This window comes from Citrus clementina, unplaced genomic scaffold (genome assembly GCF_000493195.1).
Source record: "Citrus clementina cultivar Clemenules unplaced genomic scaffold, Citrus_clementina_v1.0 scaffold_4, whole genome shotgun sequence".
Classification (NCBI taxonomy): domain Eukaryota; kingdom Viridiplantae; phylum Streptophyta; class Magnoliopsida; order Sapindales; family Rutaceae; genus Citrus; species Citrus x clementina.
In genome coordinates, this window is record NW_006262274.1 from 3,028,490 (window position 1) to 3,045,472 (window position 16,983).

The 16,983-nt window shown below is 35.0% G+C and overlaps 1 protein-coding gene and 1 pseudogene across 1 annotated transcript; both read right to left on the minus strand.

Annotated features, from left to right (window-relative positions):
• Positions 1 to 382: 382 nt before the first annotated feature.
• LOC18044573 lies at positions 383 to 3,307 on the minus strand (annotated as a pseudogene).
• Positions 3,308 to 14,690: 11,383 nt separating this feature from the next.
• LOC112099290 lies at positions 14,691 to 15,934 on the minus strand. Its single transcript, XM_024186609.1, has 2 exons — positions 15,138 to 15,934; positions 14,691 to 14,989 (listed from the first exon to the last, which is right to left on the minus strand). Exons 1-2 carry the CDS (start codon positions 15,759 to 15,761, stop codon positions 14,855 to 14,857), a joined length of 759 nt encoding a protein of 252 aa, XP_024042377.1. The 5' UTR covers positions 15,762 to 15,934; the 3' UTR covers positions 14,691 to 14,854.
• Positions 15,935 to 16,983: the final 1,049 nt, after the last annotated feature.

Here is a 16,983-nt window from a genome sequence, read left to right on the forward strand (position 1 = left end):
GATTGAAACTGAATATCAACAAAAGTGTTATTTTGCCCTTATTCTTTTTTTTTTTTTTTCCCGATCTGATCCCTAACTGAAAAGATGGATTTCAGTAAGCGGCAGAGCCATCCCTTCGTATGGAAGGCAACAGGGAGTCAGAAAGGTAGCTAACTGGAGTAGTATTAATATTATATTCATTTAATAAATGAAAGAAAAGAAAAGAAATGAAGATGAAAATTCTCGAGCCAGTATTCTACCATAAGAATGAACAAGAGGAAGAATGAAATGGAAAAGCCCAAGCATCAAATCCTAGCTCTCAATCCATTAAAATTGTTTTATTTGATCCTGCATGGCATACACCACTGGATTGAGGGATTTCGTTAAAGATATAGATAAAACATGTGCAAGTTTTTCCACCCTTAATATTTAAGGTGTCAAAAGAGAAAATGTACAAGTGAGCACGATATCTAACTTACTCATTTAATCATTGCACTCATCATATATGGGATCATAGTTATTTTGCATGAAACCATCATGGCACGCGCTTTGCTCTAAGAGGAAGTCATCATTTGACCTCAAATTTGTGTCCAATGAAGCTTTTTCTACACCAGTATGCTGAGCAACGTAAGGAGAATTGCTTTGGTTCATGCTCGAGCTAAAGGGACCCATAGTATAATTGCTACAAAGTAGAGAGTTCACATTGCTAACTGGATGATCTATGTTCTGGTTGTAATCCTGTTTATGTTCCATCCACTGCTTCGATGCGTAATTTTGGATTTCATTGCCGATCATGCCTGGCTGGTAAGACAAATCTCCCCTGGAATTCTCCAAATATGTGGAATTGGCAATGGAAGAAGAAATATCCAGATAGCAGTTTGAAGATAAAATGTTATCTAAGTTATTAGGAGGTACTTGATCAAGAATAAAAGGTTCACCCAATGGCAAAGAAATTGATGACGACTTTGATAATTGAACTGCATCCTGCCAACTTTCTTGACATCGACCATGATCAAGAAAGTTAGAAGAATCATGGACTCCCACATCAAAATATGCCTGATTCAGTGAAGCCACAGTGAGAGAAGATTGATTTCCATATGCATCTCTACTCTGAGCCTGATGCGGGTTTGCTTGTAACATCATAAGGTTGCTCAAGGAAGTAGATACAGAGCTGCTTGAGCTACCAACAGCCACTCTAGCATCTATGAATCCAGTGGCAGCTGTAAAGGCTGTTGGACTATTAATGTGATTAAAATCTCCAATGTGGGTGGTAGACTCGCTTTGTGGCATCTGGTTAGGCTCCAATGAAGTCTGGACCCCTTGAACCAAATTTGAATTTCGGTTTGCGGGAAACATTGCTTGCTGGTTTTTCCCAATAGTATTGAAGGAGGTGTTGAAAGATTGGGAAAGACCTGGTTTTATCATGCCAGAAGAAGCAATTCCATGCATGCTTAGACCAGCACTTGAGTTCAACCTACCAATCATGCTGCCGGGAACATATGATGAAGATAGTGCAGAACTTGAAAGCCTTCCTGGACTATTCACCGAGTGTGAACCCCCAAATCCGTCCAGTGCACCAATACGTAAATAAGACGAATCTTTACTCCCTACTGAAGCAACCATCCCAGCTTCCAGTGTTTTATTACCAAGTCTTTTCAGGGAAAGCCTAAATTTCTGCAACACAAAAGAAGAAAAGTAAGTTGAGGAGAGCATTGGTTAATTCTACAAATTTGCGAAAGCCCACAAGTAAAACAAGGTGGAGGATCATAAAAGAGTATCCGAAAACAATTAGTGAAAAGGAAACATCAGTGCCTGCAGATGACTTGCCACATTCTCCCTTGTAAGCCCTTCAACATTCATCAGGTCAAGAATTTTCTTTGGGACAGCCTCTGCCCATGATGGAAAGACAAAAAGGAAAAGAAAATTAAAAATACCTCAAGAATGAGAATTGAGATATCAGAATAATATACTTCTTCATAGGAACACTTACTGTCAAGTCCCAGTTGTTTGGACCACAGAGTTGCATACGAAGTTTATTGGAGCTGTTAATCTGTTGGGACTTGACAGTAAGTGTTCCTATGAAGAAGTATATTATTCTGATATCTCAATTCTCATTCTTGAGGTATTTTTAATTTTCTTTTCCTATAGGATTTTTCAAATTCGTGTGGTGACCTGTTTTGGTCCTTAGGATCAACTTTCTTTCTCCTGATTACATGTTGCCATGTGTTCTTCAGCTCCTCCATTCGAACAGGTTTCAACAAGTAGTCACAAGCTCCATGATTAATCCCCTTCATCACAAGCTTGGTATCGCTATATGCTGACAACACTGAACCAAAATTTCAATAAGTCTCCTACATTAACCACCTAAAACTACTAGTGGCACAAAAGTTCCCGGAAACAAAAACTACTAAAGAAATTAATTGATACAAATTGAGACAATGTGAAAAGAAAAGCAAAGATCAATAAATGTGATAAAGTAACAAAGAGCTTTCATGCTTACTTACGACAGGTAGGTCCATCTCAAGCCCCACAAGTTCAAGAAGCTTAAAGCCATCCATGTCTGGCATATAAACATCACTGATAACCAAATCAAAATTGTTTCTGTTTTCCCGCAACATTTTCAGTGCTGTGATAGCCCGATTGGTTACTGTAACTGCAAAAAACAAAAAAAATGAGATAAGAAATAAGCAAATTTAAATATTATTTCAGAGACAACAATTACAAATCATCATTAAAGCAGATCGATCGAAATTTACCTTATTAATCAAAAGTCAAAAGCACAATCACGTATGATGAATAGTGTCTAACCGTTTTCAACAGCCAATTAAATCCACAAAAAAAAAAGACTACAATCAAAACCCCATAAACCCAAATTTTCAAATATTTCACCAAAATTAGGACAAAAAATCTCAATTAGTAGAACCATTGAAATTATAAATTGAAACTGCGAACACAAAAAAAAAAAAAAAACGTACAACCGAGTATCCAACAACGCAACTGAATTTATGCATACAGAAAAATCATACAAAATTCAATAAACAACAATTCCAAAATAAACGCCGCGTTCTATTGAACTCGGGAAAAAGAAAAAAAAAAACCAAACAAACAAACACATAAAAAAAAAAGAACAGACCTTCATACTGGCATTCACGCAGGAATTTTTCCAAAATTTTAAGGCAAGTCTGGTCGTCATCAACAGCAAGCACTCGCATACCAATTGGAAACTTGTCTATGACTCCATCTTCATCACTCGAAGAACCCCCTTTTTCCTCAGCAGTCATTGTGAATTAAACAACTTCAAAATCCCAGATGAAAAAACAGAGCAAAGACAGAGGGCGGAAAAAAGGGGTCCCCCCCCCCCCCCCCCCCCCCCCCCCCCCGGCGCAAAAAAAAGTTTGATTTTTGAGTGTTGAAAATTACTCAAGCGTTGTTCTTTGAGGCTTTTACACAAAACCCAGATGGAAAAACAATAGATTCCAAACAAAAAAAGTAAAAGTTGAATAAGAGATAACCAAAAGAAGAAACTGAGTGATGGTGATGTTCAGAAACAGAGTTGAGAGAGTGTTTTCAACTTTCAGCCCCAACAAGAAAACATAAATCTATATATGTTAATTGCTTATGGTATGTTATTATTGTAACAAAAAGCTCTGCTTTTACATGATTTCGTTTCAATTTCAATAAAGCTTTCAAACTCGCTCACCCTCCCCTCCGTATATGGAAATAGCAAAAAGAAGATCATAAGCTATGCTAATGTATAGTTATTGAAAAATATTATTAGTGCAATCTAACATCTCAGCCGTCCACTTTCATATATCGTTTGATTCTCATAATCGTCCACTTGATCATCCACCGTTGGTTCGACACGATTCCAACTAATTTACGGTCAAGATGTTGATGATAGGATCTTGGTGGAGCAGCTACAAAGAATGCGTTTTATGTAAAAATTGTTTGCTGTCGAAGCTATGATTAGTAAATGTAAGGGAATTAGTTTACAAAGTATTTCAAATTTTAAATAGAATTAAGAGAAATATGCAAAAAGGGGAAATATGAGATAAGATTAGGATGAAAATATCTAAAAAGATTTGAATAATTATTAGGTAATTATATTACCAATTATTTTTCAATTCCTGGGAAGTTATTTACATCCTCCAGCGAAGGTTCCTTAGGTTGAATTTTGGTTTCCTTTGAGACTTAGGTGGCATTTGTTTTTTTATCTAAAATCTGAATAGATCTGAATTAATCTGAATTCTGAATAGGTTTGAATGTCTGAATCTAAATGATATGTTTATTTTTTCATCTGAATCTCAAAAAATAAGTATTAAGTTGTTTGTTTTTTTCAACTTAAAAAGCTGAAAATATGTACTTTTACATTTGTATCCTTATTAAATTTGAATGTCAAATAAATAATATATTAAATACCATAATATTTTAACATTTATAAGTAAAACTATATTCAAGTGAATAAATAATTATTTCAGAATTTTAATATATAAAATACTATAAATTTCAAATTTTATCGTATATAATATAAGAAAAAAAACAAGGATATTTTTATGTGGGGTAAATATCTATTGGTGAGTTTAGGGATAGACATGAAAAATAAATTATAAAACATGGATATTTTTTACATTAGCAAATAATTGACTTAATTCAGATTTCTCTATTAAGTAAAAAGCCAAAAAAATTAGCTTATTTTATTAAGTCAAAATTATCTAAAAAGTCTCATTAAATTATAAAAACAAACACCTCTAATTAACTTAATTAATTAAATTAAGTCACTTTAAATTATTAAGTTAAAAAACAAACGTCACCTTATTTGTCTTAATCAATTAATTAATGGCTAGTGAAACAAAATCATGTGTATCAATTTCCAAGTGCATTCATCACTTTGTTAAGTCCAACATTATCTTTCTACAGGTTCAAAAATTCCAACACTTAAAGGTTTTCTACTCTACAGTGAAATCGTTCCGTCCATTACTTTTACATACTTTCGCAAAATTTTAAAATAAAAAAAAAAAACTACTTGAATTGAGGGAGCAATTATTGCTTCAATCATGTTTTTTAATATTACATACAATTCTACTAATATTGCAATTAAAAATCTGTCAACTAGTCTTGATCAACATGAGGTACACGACCAAAAAAATCGACTTGACATTAGAGTAAGCCGCTCCAAGAAATGGATAAATCTACCGGCATGTGAGCAAAACTTATAAATAAATTTAAGGAATATGTCATTTCACTATCTAATAATTTTTTACATATAACTTTATCACTAAATTTTTTTGATAATTATTTTTTTCACTTACTATTTTAGTTTTTATTATTTTACCACCAAATCATTAAAATTAACCGAAACTATATTAAAAGTATATTTTGTCCCTAAACTATATAAGTGTAATTTAACCCTCCAAATTAATTATATAAAAAAGTAATATTTTATTAATAAATTATTTTATATATCTATAATATTATTGTAAATATTTGTATGCTGTGAAATTTCTAAGATATTCATGCGACATCAGCAATTTATTATCAAGGTTAATTCTGTTAATAGTTTGGTTGTAAAATAATAAAAACTGAAACAATAAGTGGAACAAGTAATTTTAAAAAAAATTTAGTAGTAAAGTGATATTTCAGAAAGGGTGGAGCTATTTGCACTCAAAAAATTACTTTGGACACTCTAATTTTAATAAAAATCTATATTACAAAAATACTTATACTATGAATTACTATTAAGGACAATTTATTGTAAGTCAATATTATATAGTTATTTTGAACATACATATAATACACTCATTATTTATTTTTAATTATCATACTTTAAACCCTAAAACTTTTGTTTTCAATATCTGAATTAACATTTAGATGAATAATAAGGAAATCAATATTAAAAAAATTAATTACATAGTATTTATGATAAATTTTATTTTTTAAAAATAAAATAAAAAAGTATTGTGAACGAACTTTCTTTTTGGCTTTCGCCATTCTTCTCATATTCTTCGTCTCTACGTCTTCCTCTTCTCTTTTTTCTGCTTCATCCCTTCTTCTCATCTTCTTCATCCCTATGACTTCTTTTTTTTTGGGTAGTATCAATGGAATATAATTTTTTTATTATATTCTCATTCCAAGTTATTTTGGGTGTGAAATTCAACATTGAACATAAATGACTAAAAAATTAATAACTAAAATTAATAACTAAAATTATTAAATAATTTTTTTACAACTTAAATTAATTATATTGTTGTAAGTACATGTTAAATCTTTTAAAATTGGTGTGCTGAATAGTTTTATTAGTGTTTTAAGTAAATAAAGTTAAATAATTTAAATAGTTTAAGTAAGGATATTTTTAAAATTTTAAAGAGTGTACAAAGTAAAACTTAATCTTTTATGATTAGTGTCTGAGTGTGTAAAGTAATAGAGTGTTGAAAGAAATATTTAGAGTGCAAATAGCCCAACCCTTTCAAAAAATATTAGATGGTAAAATAATAATATCTGTAAATTTAAATAGATTTATTGTTAGTTAATTTTTTTAATTTTAATTTCTTTTTTTGTCTCTTAGAATTCTAGGAATAATCCAATAGGCTCATGAGCCCCAGAAACGTGTTGCTTTCTTATGACCTGCGGTATATCAAAGCCACATTATATTTCAATATCAATCACATGAATTCAGAGAACACAGCAGTATATCTCCTTTGAGCTAACGTCACAATGCTAATCTGGAAACCACCCCCACGCTCCACTCGCTCAGCTAATTGAAATTCCATTTGTGAGGTCTGATCGGACTTCATTTATGACACTAAATAATCCACAAGCAGCGTTATCAGGCTGCTGTGATCCCATGTCAGTTGGAAACGCTGCAGTTGGGGGTTTTTTTTATACTGGGTTAAGATCATTCGATCTCAACAACAACATAGTTTAAGCATAACTAACCATCATCAATTCATCGCAGAGTTTGTAACATCAAGAGCAATGCAGAAAACAAGAAATTCTTGGATTATTATAAATAAATTGACCAAACGGATAAGGACATATCATAGTTAAGATTTATGAGTCACAGCTTCACTCCTATGAGCTCTTTCTTTATGAGGAAGATAGTAGTGAGAGCTGCATTTGTCTGCATTCAAGCCTTCGGCAGTTCCAGAACGTGAGAGGTAACAAAACCCATGCTTCAGCACAAAATCAATATCATTGTTGTAAGGCTAAGTTTGTGCTACTGAAATCAAAATTAAAACAATATAAATAAGCCTGAATGTAACCAATTCTATTATTTTCCTTGCGTCGTCAGCGCCAATTGTTGTGAAAATTTTTAATATACTCGTAAGCGCACGATTTTAGAAATAAAGTAGTGGTAACGAGGTCGATCCCACAGAGATTGTTATAAATTGAAAAGTCTAATTTAAATTTAAAATTAATATTAATTCTAACCTAGTTGACCAAATTGAGTTTCTAAGAAAATTAAACCAATTAAACTAAGGAAGCAATTAAAATAAAGGAGAATTCAATAAGATAAAAATTACTAAGGTTTCGGAATCCACCACTATTCAACTAGTAATTACTTAATTATTAATTAATTCCCAAATTTAGAGTGACAACTCGAAATCAATCTATATCATCTCATTAATATCACAATTAAGCCCAAATAAAATTAATCTTGTGTAGTTCTTTTTCTGTTTAATAGTATGACATTTAAGTATCTTATGTAAACATATTGAATAACAAAGAGTCAAAGTTTCCCTAAACACTCTATGTAAATAATTTAATGAAAGACATAGAATCAAAGATAATCATGTATAAACCTTATAGATCCAAGCATAAATTTAATTGAATATTAATACTAACAATCAACAATGTATGACATAATTGATGAAAAGATTTTAATAACATCCAACTAATCATGTGAAATAAAAACCATAATTATCAAAGAATATATATAGGAAATTAATTAAATAAAAAAAATTATTTTATTAAATAGAGTTTCATCATTAATTTCAGTATAAGAAAATTAACTAAACATATTTAAAAAAGGAGCAACAAAATTAATAAAATCAGACATGGGAAAAGTAAACTACTGCAGCTCTTCCTTTTCCTCTATGCCGAATCGCATTTGCCTCCTTTTTCTTCCTCTCGCGGCTTCTCCCCTCTCCAAAAGCCAAAAGCTTGCTTTTATATTACTCTTTAAAATAGGCCCTGTTAGGAAATTGGTAGATGAAGCAGACACGCAGCTAAAGTGAAATTGGTAGAAAAATAAAGAACAAGCACACTAGAGGACACAAGAAAATTACGTGGTTCGGCTTTTAGCCTACGTCCACGGGCGAAGACAGAATGAAATATTTTACTAGTGAAAAGGAGTTACAAGTATTGTAGTATTTTAGCTCACTACCCAAAACCCCAATACACCCAAACTCTCTCTATCACTGTAACAAGAGCTTATAAATGCAAGCTCTTGAACTCTCTCTCAACTCCTTACGTTGCTCTCTGAATGGAATTGAATGCACAAATCGAAAATGGGAGCTCTCTCATTTTATAGCCAAAATTGGCTATTAAAATAATAATTATTCTTTTTCTTGTCAAAATCGTGCTCCCCATTTTCTTCTTTAAATTTCTTCTCTTTCCATTTTCTTCATTCCAAATTTGCTGCTGCCAAATTCTTCTTCTTCTTCTTTGAACAACTTGTTGCTGACCATCTAGATGGCTGCTTCAAACCATCTAGATGGCTGGCTGCTTTTGACATTTCTCCCACTTGGAGATTAGATTGAGAAGCAATCAATCTCCACACCATCCTTTCTGCTTCGCCATAAACATGTTGCCTACGTTTCTGCTAGGCCACAAGAGGATCTACTCCAGATAAACTTATCAGTATTTATCGGCTTGGTCAAAACATCTGCTAGGTTCTCTTTAGTATGGATTTTCTGTAAATCCACACTTCCATCTTCCACTACTTCTCGAACGAAGTGATACTGAACTCCTATGTGCTTTGTCCTGAAATGAAAAGCTGGATTCCTTGCAATGTGCAAGGCACTCTGACTGTCACAAAACACATGAATTTTCTGTTGTTTGTGCCCGAGCTCCTCCAATAATCTTTGTATCCAGATAGCTTCCTTGCAAGCTTGTGTAGCTGCCATGTATTCTGCTTCTGTTGTAGATAAAGCCACAACGGTCTGCAGTTTCGAAACCCAGCTTACAGCTGCTCCCGCAAGTGTAAACACATAACCAGTAGTGGATTTTCTTTTATCAAGATCTCCTGCAAAATCTGAATCCACATAACCTCTGACAGTAAACTCTGATCCTCCATAACATAATGCAACATCTGAGGTTCCTCTGATGTATCTTAGAATCCTCTTCACAGTTATCCAATGCTCTCCACCAGGATTCGCCATGTATCAACTGACTGCTCCCACTGCTTGTGCAATGTCCGGTCTTGTACATATCATAGCGAACATTAAACTTCCCACTGCTGATGCATACGGTACTCGAGACATCTCCTTCCTCTCTGCTTCATTGCTAGGACACATACTTGAGGAAAATTTGAAATTAACAGGAAGTGGGGTAGAAATTGACTTACAATCTTGCATGTTGAAGCGCCGCAAGATTTTCTTCAAATAATTCTTCTGTGAGAGCCAAATCTTCCTGTTATTTCTGTCTCGGTGAATTTGCATCCCTAGAATCTTGTTTGCTGGTCCCAAGTCCTTCATTTCAAACTCCCTAGCCAACTGTGCCTTCAATTCTTGGATTCGATCTTTGTTGGGACCTGCTACCAACATGTCATCCACATACAACAGTAAAATGATGAAATCATTATCTTCAAACCTCTTGTAATATGTACAATGATCTGAACTGAGTCTGTTGTATCCAAGGCTCATGATGAAGGAATCAAATCTCTTATACCAACACCTCGGCGCCTGTTTGAGACCGTATAGAGATTTGTTCAACCTGCAAACCAAGTTCTCCTTTCCTTTTTCTGCAAAACCTTCTGGTTGGAGCATATAAATTTCTTCTTCAAGTTCTCCATGAAGAAATGCAGTTTTAACATCTAACTGCTCTAGATGTAGGTCAAATGTAGCACACATTGTCAAGACTATTCTGACTGTTGTGAGTCGAACCACCGGAGAAAATATCTCGTTGAAGTCAATACCTTCTTTCTGAGCATATCCTTTCACTACCAGTCTCGCACGATACCGCTCCACTTGGTCATTGCCATCACGTTTGATCTTGTAGACCCATTTGTGTCCAATGGCTTTTCTTCCACGTGGTAGTGGTACAAGTTCCCATGTCTTGTTCTTGTGTAGAGCTTCAATTTCTTCCTGCATTGCTGTCATCCACAAAGCAACATCTGAGCTGTTTAAAGCTTCATGGAAAGTTGAAGGCTCTCAATCCTCTGTTAGAAGACAGTATGCAACGTTGATCTCTGTGACATACTCCGAGTGCCACGTTGGCGGTCGTCTCTTACGAGTTGACCGACGAACTTCTGGAGCCTCGGACTCAACTGGTTCTTGTTCCTCGTGCTCTGATGCTGCTTCAGAAGAATCTGAATCTTCTGGATTATTTTCGACATATACCGGCACAGTCTCTGACTTTTCTTTTACAGTGCCATTATCTTCATCTTTTCTTTGCAGTTGATCTTCTACAAAAATAACATCTCTGCTAATGACGATCTTGTGGGCAGTGGGGTCCCACAGACGATACCCCTTTACTCCATCAGCATACCCCAAGAAGATACATCTTCTAGATTTTGCATCCAGCTTTGTTCTTTCTTGGGCATTGTACATCACGTACACAGGACATCCAAATGCATGTAGGTAGGAATAATCAGCTGGCTTTCCAGTCCACATCTCCATCGCCGTCTTCAACCCAATAGCTGTAGATGGCGACCGATTTACTATATAACAGGCAGTTTTGGCTGCTTCTACCCAGAATGAATTGGGTAGACCAGCAGTCCTCAACATAGCTCTTATTCTTTCTGTAAGAGTTCTGTTCATCCGTTCTGCCACTCCATTTTGTTGAGGAGTGTATGCCACCGTGAACTGTCTCTGAATACCTTCTTGCTTACAGAAAGCAAGAAACTCGCCGTCTGTATATTCTCCACCATTATCTGTCCTCAAGCACTTGATCTTTTTACTAGATTCAAGTTCCACCCGCGCTATGTATTCTTTAAACACAGGAAATACATCTGACTTTTTCTTAATTGGATACACCCAACATCTTCTGGAATAATCATCAATGAAAGTCACCATGTACTTTGCACCTCCCATGGATATATCCGGTGATTCCCAAACATCAGAATGAATCAAGTCTAGAATGCATTTACTTCTAGCAATAGATCTATTGAATTTTAATCTATGCTGCTTACTTATAACACAATGCTCGCAAAATGGTAAACTTACCGATTTGAGCCCCGGAAGCAATTTTTGCTCAAAGAGAATCTTCAAGCCTTGTTCTGACATGTGGCCGAGTTTGAGATGCCACATCATCGTTGATTCTTCTCCATTTGACGCGACACACGCATCAGCCTCCTGTAGTGTTTCTCCTTTAAGCATGAATAGATTAGCATCGATCTTCTCTGCCTTCATCAATACAAGCGCGCCTTTAACGATCTTCATAATTCCATTCTCCACATGAGTTTTGCACCCATGACTATCAATTTGTCCCAAAGACAATAGATTTTTCTTTAGGCCGTTGACATGTCGTACCTCCCCAATTGTGCGAATTGTACCATCAAACATTTTTATTTTGATAGTACCAATACCAGCGATCTCCAAGGCATGATCGTTACCCATATATACAGATCCTCCTAAGATAGGTTCATATGTGTAGAACCATTCTCTCCTAGAGGTCATGTGCCAGGTAGCTCCTGAGTCTATAAGCCAGACATCAGAAAGTCGTTTTCTGCCTTCTGAAACAGTTGTTGCCTCACTGTAGAGTATTTCGCCATCATCCGAGGTACTTGTTACACACCCCTGAGCATTTGATGACTCAGGTTCTTTGCCCTCTTTTCTCTTCTGGTTACTCCAACACTCTTTCTTGACATGCCCTTTCTTGCCACAGTTGTAGCATTTAACATTCTTCTTACTTCTGGATTTTGATCTACCATGATTTTGACTCCCACTGGGGCCACGTTCTGTTGATCTTCCTCTCGTCACCGATAGCGCCTCCGCTTGCTGCGAACTTGCTTGTTTGTTTTCCTTGTTTTTTCGCCTGCTCTCCTCATTTAATACGGAGGCTGCAACATCGTCGAAAACTAGACCCTCCACTGGATTGTTGTTCGTCAGGTTGATGATGAGTTGATCATACGAATCTGGTAGACTTTGAAGTAGAAGCTCTGCACGTTCATTTTCCTCTATATTATGACCCAACGTTGTGAGTTGGGAAAATAGAGTCTTCAAGGTGTTGATGTGGTCGGTCACCATTGTAGATTCTGTCATTCGAAGAGTATAGAGTTTTCTCTTCAAGAAGATTTTGTTGTGTAGTGACTTGGCCTCGTACAATTTTGTGAGAGTATCCCATATTTCCTTCGCCGTATTTTTCTCTGCCACACTGGATAATACTCCATCCGCAAGTGCCAAGTGTAGATCAGAAATGGCATTGCCGTCTACCTCGTTCCACTTGTCATCAGTTATCTCCATGGGCCTTTCTCCAATTGCTGCCAAGCAATTATTTTTCCTCAATACAGCTTTCATCTTCATTTTCCACAACGAAAAATTATTTCCGTTAAATTTCTCAATTTCATACTTTGCCGCCATTTTATTGATAAATACTGTACACAAGCTAGTGTACCACCTTGAATAGTTGTGAGTATGTGTGAGAATGCACACCAGGAAAGTTCCCAGGAAAGACTGGAGGGGTCACAATGGTCCCACTTAAAACCCAGACTCTTTAAGCTCTTATCGCCTTTGTGACAGAACTTTCCTAGACATGTACAGAACCACACAGTTGCTTTACTCACACCACTATTCCCTGCTTTGCACCGCAAAATTTTTGGATCGCTTCCACCGTTTCACGTGAATAGTGCCGTACGCCGTATACGTGAATAGTGCCGTACGCCGTATACGTGAATAGTGTCGTATGCCGTATACGTGAATAGTGTCGTACGCCGTATACGTGAATACGTGAACAATTCCTGACTCCAAAAATACAACCAATAGCTCTGATACCACTGTTAGGAAATTGGTAGATGAAGCAGACACGCAGCTAAAGTGAAATTGGTAGAAAAATAAAGAACAAGCACACTAGAGGACACAAGAAAATTACGTGGTTCGGCTTTTAGCCTACGTCCACGGGCGAAGACAGAATGAAATATTTTACTAGTGAAAAGGAGTTACAAGTATTGTAGTATTTTAGCTCACTACCCAAAACCCCAATACACCCAAACTCTCTCTATCACTGTAACAAGAGCTTATAAATGCAAGCTCTTGAACTCTCTCTCAACTCCTTACGTTGCTCTCTGAATGGAATTGAATGCACAAATCGAAAATGGGAGCTCTCTCATTTTATAGCCAAAATTGGCTATTAAAATAATAATTATTCTTTTTCTTGTCAAAATCGTGCTCCCCATTTTCTTCTTTAAATTTCTTCTTTTTCCATTTTCTTCATTCCAAATTTGCTGCTGCCAAATTCTTCTTCTTCTTCTTTGAACAACTTGTTGCTGACCATCTAGATGGCTGCTTCAAACCATCTAGATGGCTGGCTGCTTTTGACAGGCCCCACCGACCTTGTTATTTCTTAAGCCAAAAGGCTTGGCCTTTTAATTTTCTTTGCTCTCACTCACGTGCTCACCAATTAAACTTGCACTAGAATTCCTTTTTCCACTTATGAAAGCCAAGTGGGGTCCCTTTAAGTTGCTTTCCATGCATTACAATGCCATGCACGTCCAGGTCACTTGAAAAATTGAATTTTTTTTTTAGTGCAAATTACCCTTGGCTTCACATGCTATAAACTTTTAATTGTGTCACGACTTTAATTGATGCTTTCCCAAACTTGTTATTCTTTATGCACTTTTCATTCTTAATCTCCAATTAATTCCCTATTCAATAAAACAATTTAATTAGTTAAAAATAACAAATAAAAATAACTTACAATTATATAATTAAGGGTAAAATATGTATATAAATTATGTTCATCACCAATCTCAACAACTCTGCTTTCCGAAGGCACCAATATCCTCAACTTTGCCTAGCTTGTAGCAGTTCAATGCCAGTTATCATTGAACCTGGTGTCACTGATAAATTATCTGTTACCATGAAGTAACTAATAGCTTAACAATTGTTTCAATCTATTAAAAGAGATCAGTCGTACTTGAATATAGGTTCAATTGATTATCTAGATCTGATAAGATATTTATCCCAGATACATTTGATCATATTTAATGAATCAAATGTGTACTTAGTTACTCTAGTTATGAATCTCTTTTTCAGAGAACCACCAAGAATTCATGAAGCTCAATTATATTATTTCCAAAGCAAAAGTCAAATTCTAAAGAATTTGTGTTGTACATATGGGACATAAGCTGACAAGATTAATCACCATGGCTGAGGATGATTTTTGCCGATTGCCAGTGTTGGTTTTCCTGTGCACATGCTGGTAATTTATAAATTTTATGAATAGTCGAAATGCGGAAAAGATTGGAACAATATATTGTCATTGAGTAAGTATCAATTAACAGCAGGAAAATGATCGTGTTGACGCTCAATTTACCCCATCGTCATCTCAACAAGTAAACAAACAACATAGTTTAAGCATAACATACTAGTATGATTAATTTATCGCAGAGTTTTGGAACATCGAGAACGATGCAGAAACGAGAAATCTATAGTGACAACTTATTGCTTTCATGACAGACTACTCCCACCACGGTTAATTTTTATAAGTCATATAATCTTCATCCCGAAGGTGCTGGGATTTGGGGCCCAATTGGGGCCATAATCTTCATCCCAGAAACTTTTTCTTCACGAGGAAGGAAGACGGTAGTTAGAGCTTCATTTGTTTGCATTGAAGCATTCAACAGCTCCAGAACCTGAGAGGTAAAAAAAAAAAAAAAAATGCATACTTAATTTAGCCTAAAATATATACATCAGTACGCAGCTTATGCTTTCAAATTAAATATTTGAGATAATGAAGTCAAAATTCAAACGAGTAAAAGATGCCAAAGAAGAACTCCTTACCTCATCAGGGCCAATATCGACAACTTTCTCCTTCAGGGCACCAGTATCCTTAATACTGCCCTGTAACAGACCAATGCCTAAAATCATTGACCCTGGTGTCACTGATAAATCATCTGTTACCGTGTAAGCAATAGATTTCTTCACAATTCCGCTCTCACTCTCCGAAACCATGTTCGACTGCCGCACTTCATAAGATTGAGACGAATAACATTGCGGACACGGTTTGTTTGCTTGATTTGTCACATACCGGTGATTGTTTCCACAATTGTACAACTTTCTCTCCACAGGTACTGGTGGCGGACAAGCCTGGGGCTGCAAGAGCACAGATGGTTTTTCCCATTTTAAAAGGGGTTTCAAGAGCTCAACTTTGCTGTGATTGGTTATCAGGACAGCTTCACTCAGGTTTTCAAGACTCTGGTACAGGTTTCCTGTGCAGCCAACCGTGACAGCATCCCTGAGGAGCCTGGTGACAGTACCAAATGGCATGTAAAGGAGGTTGAACAGACTATCCACAAAATCTTTTTCAGCTTCGGCAAACAGGACCTTGTTAGCTCGCTTGTCAATAATTAACTTCAATTTCACTTTCGTGGTTTCAGTGTTTGATGTTGTTGTTGCTGTTGCCATGGCTGATGTTTCTGAAGAACAAGAAACAATTCTTTAGCGAACTTGTAAGACAGTAACTACTCGTAATTAAATATCACTTGTGTGGATTAGTTACTCTCTTTAGGATGCCAAAGCGCCTGCAAATAAGTTACTTTGCAAAAGTAAGTTAGCAGCGAAAAGTAATATTATTTTTTCTAATGAAGATGATGATCAAAAGCAGAGCACAATCCCTCAAGCTTAGACTATAAATAGGCTGCTCCATGTGCCGAGTTTGCTTCCAAATTCGAGAGCATCAATTGTGGAGTGAAGCATCCCATTTAGCTTTCGGGAGGTTTTCTTTGCTTTAACAACATTGAAATGCTTTGAACCAATATGTTGTTATGCAAATCTTCACCTTAAACGAAAGCTAGTAATAACTTGAATGTTGCAGCATTCTTTTGATGACTTTTGTGACATTCCTTCTGTGCTGACTTCCGGTGACATATATGTTTTTCTTTTTCTTCTTTGTTTTGGTTTCTTTGTTAGAATTGCTTTCTTTTGTTTTGTGTATAAAAATAATAACAAGACCTCTTTATATATTAATGGTGCGTTAACTTTTAGGGTTAGGAAATTAAAATTTAGAATCAAAATAATTGATGGCTTTTATTTTGCAAAATAGAGTTAGTAATCGAAATCACGAGGCTCACTCAAATATGGGAATGAGGAATGGGATTGATTCCCAGGCGGGTGGGAATCAATTCCCATTCCTTAGTATTCTCATTCTACCCTTATTAACATTTCAAAATTTTCAAAATACCCCCTTTAAATGAAAAATATAAATACCAGTAATAATAATAAAAATTAATTTACACTAATATTAATAAATTATAATAGTAGTAGTACTAGTAGTAGTAATAATAATAATGCTAGTTTTAGATGTAGCAGTGGTGGTAGTAATAATAATAATAATCTATTATTATTTTTTATTATTATTATTACCATCATCTCATTTTGTAGTAATTGTTATCGTTATTATAAAAATTTATTCATTTTAGTTATTATTGTTATCTATCATCATCATCATCATTATTAATGATGAAAAATTTATAATTAATTACTATATTCATATATTATTAACAATAATTAATAATAATAATAATAATAATTTTTGAACAAATATCACAATAATTAAAATATAAAATAATAATTATAAAATAATTAATTAAAGACTTTTTAGTAATTTGTAAAATCTAATTCATTCCGA

Bases quoted from the DNA above. Each gene is read 5' to 3' on its own strand.
- LOC112099290 (XM_024186609.1), bottom strand. From the start codon at position 15,761: ATGGCAACAGCAACAACAACATCAAACACTGAAACCACGAAAGTGAAA. The intron at 14,990-15,137 runs GTAAGGAGTTCT...TTTACCTCTCAG, and splicing joins TCGATATTGGCCCTGATGAG to GTTCTGGAGCTGTTGAATGC.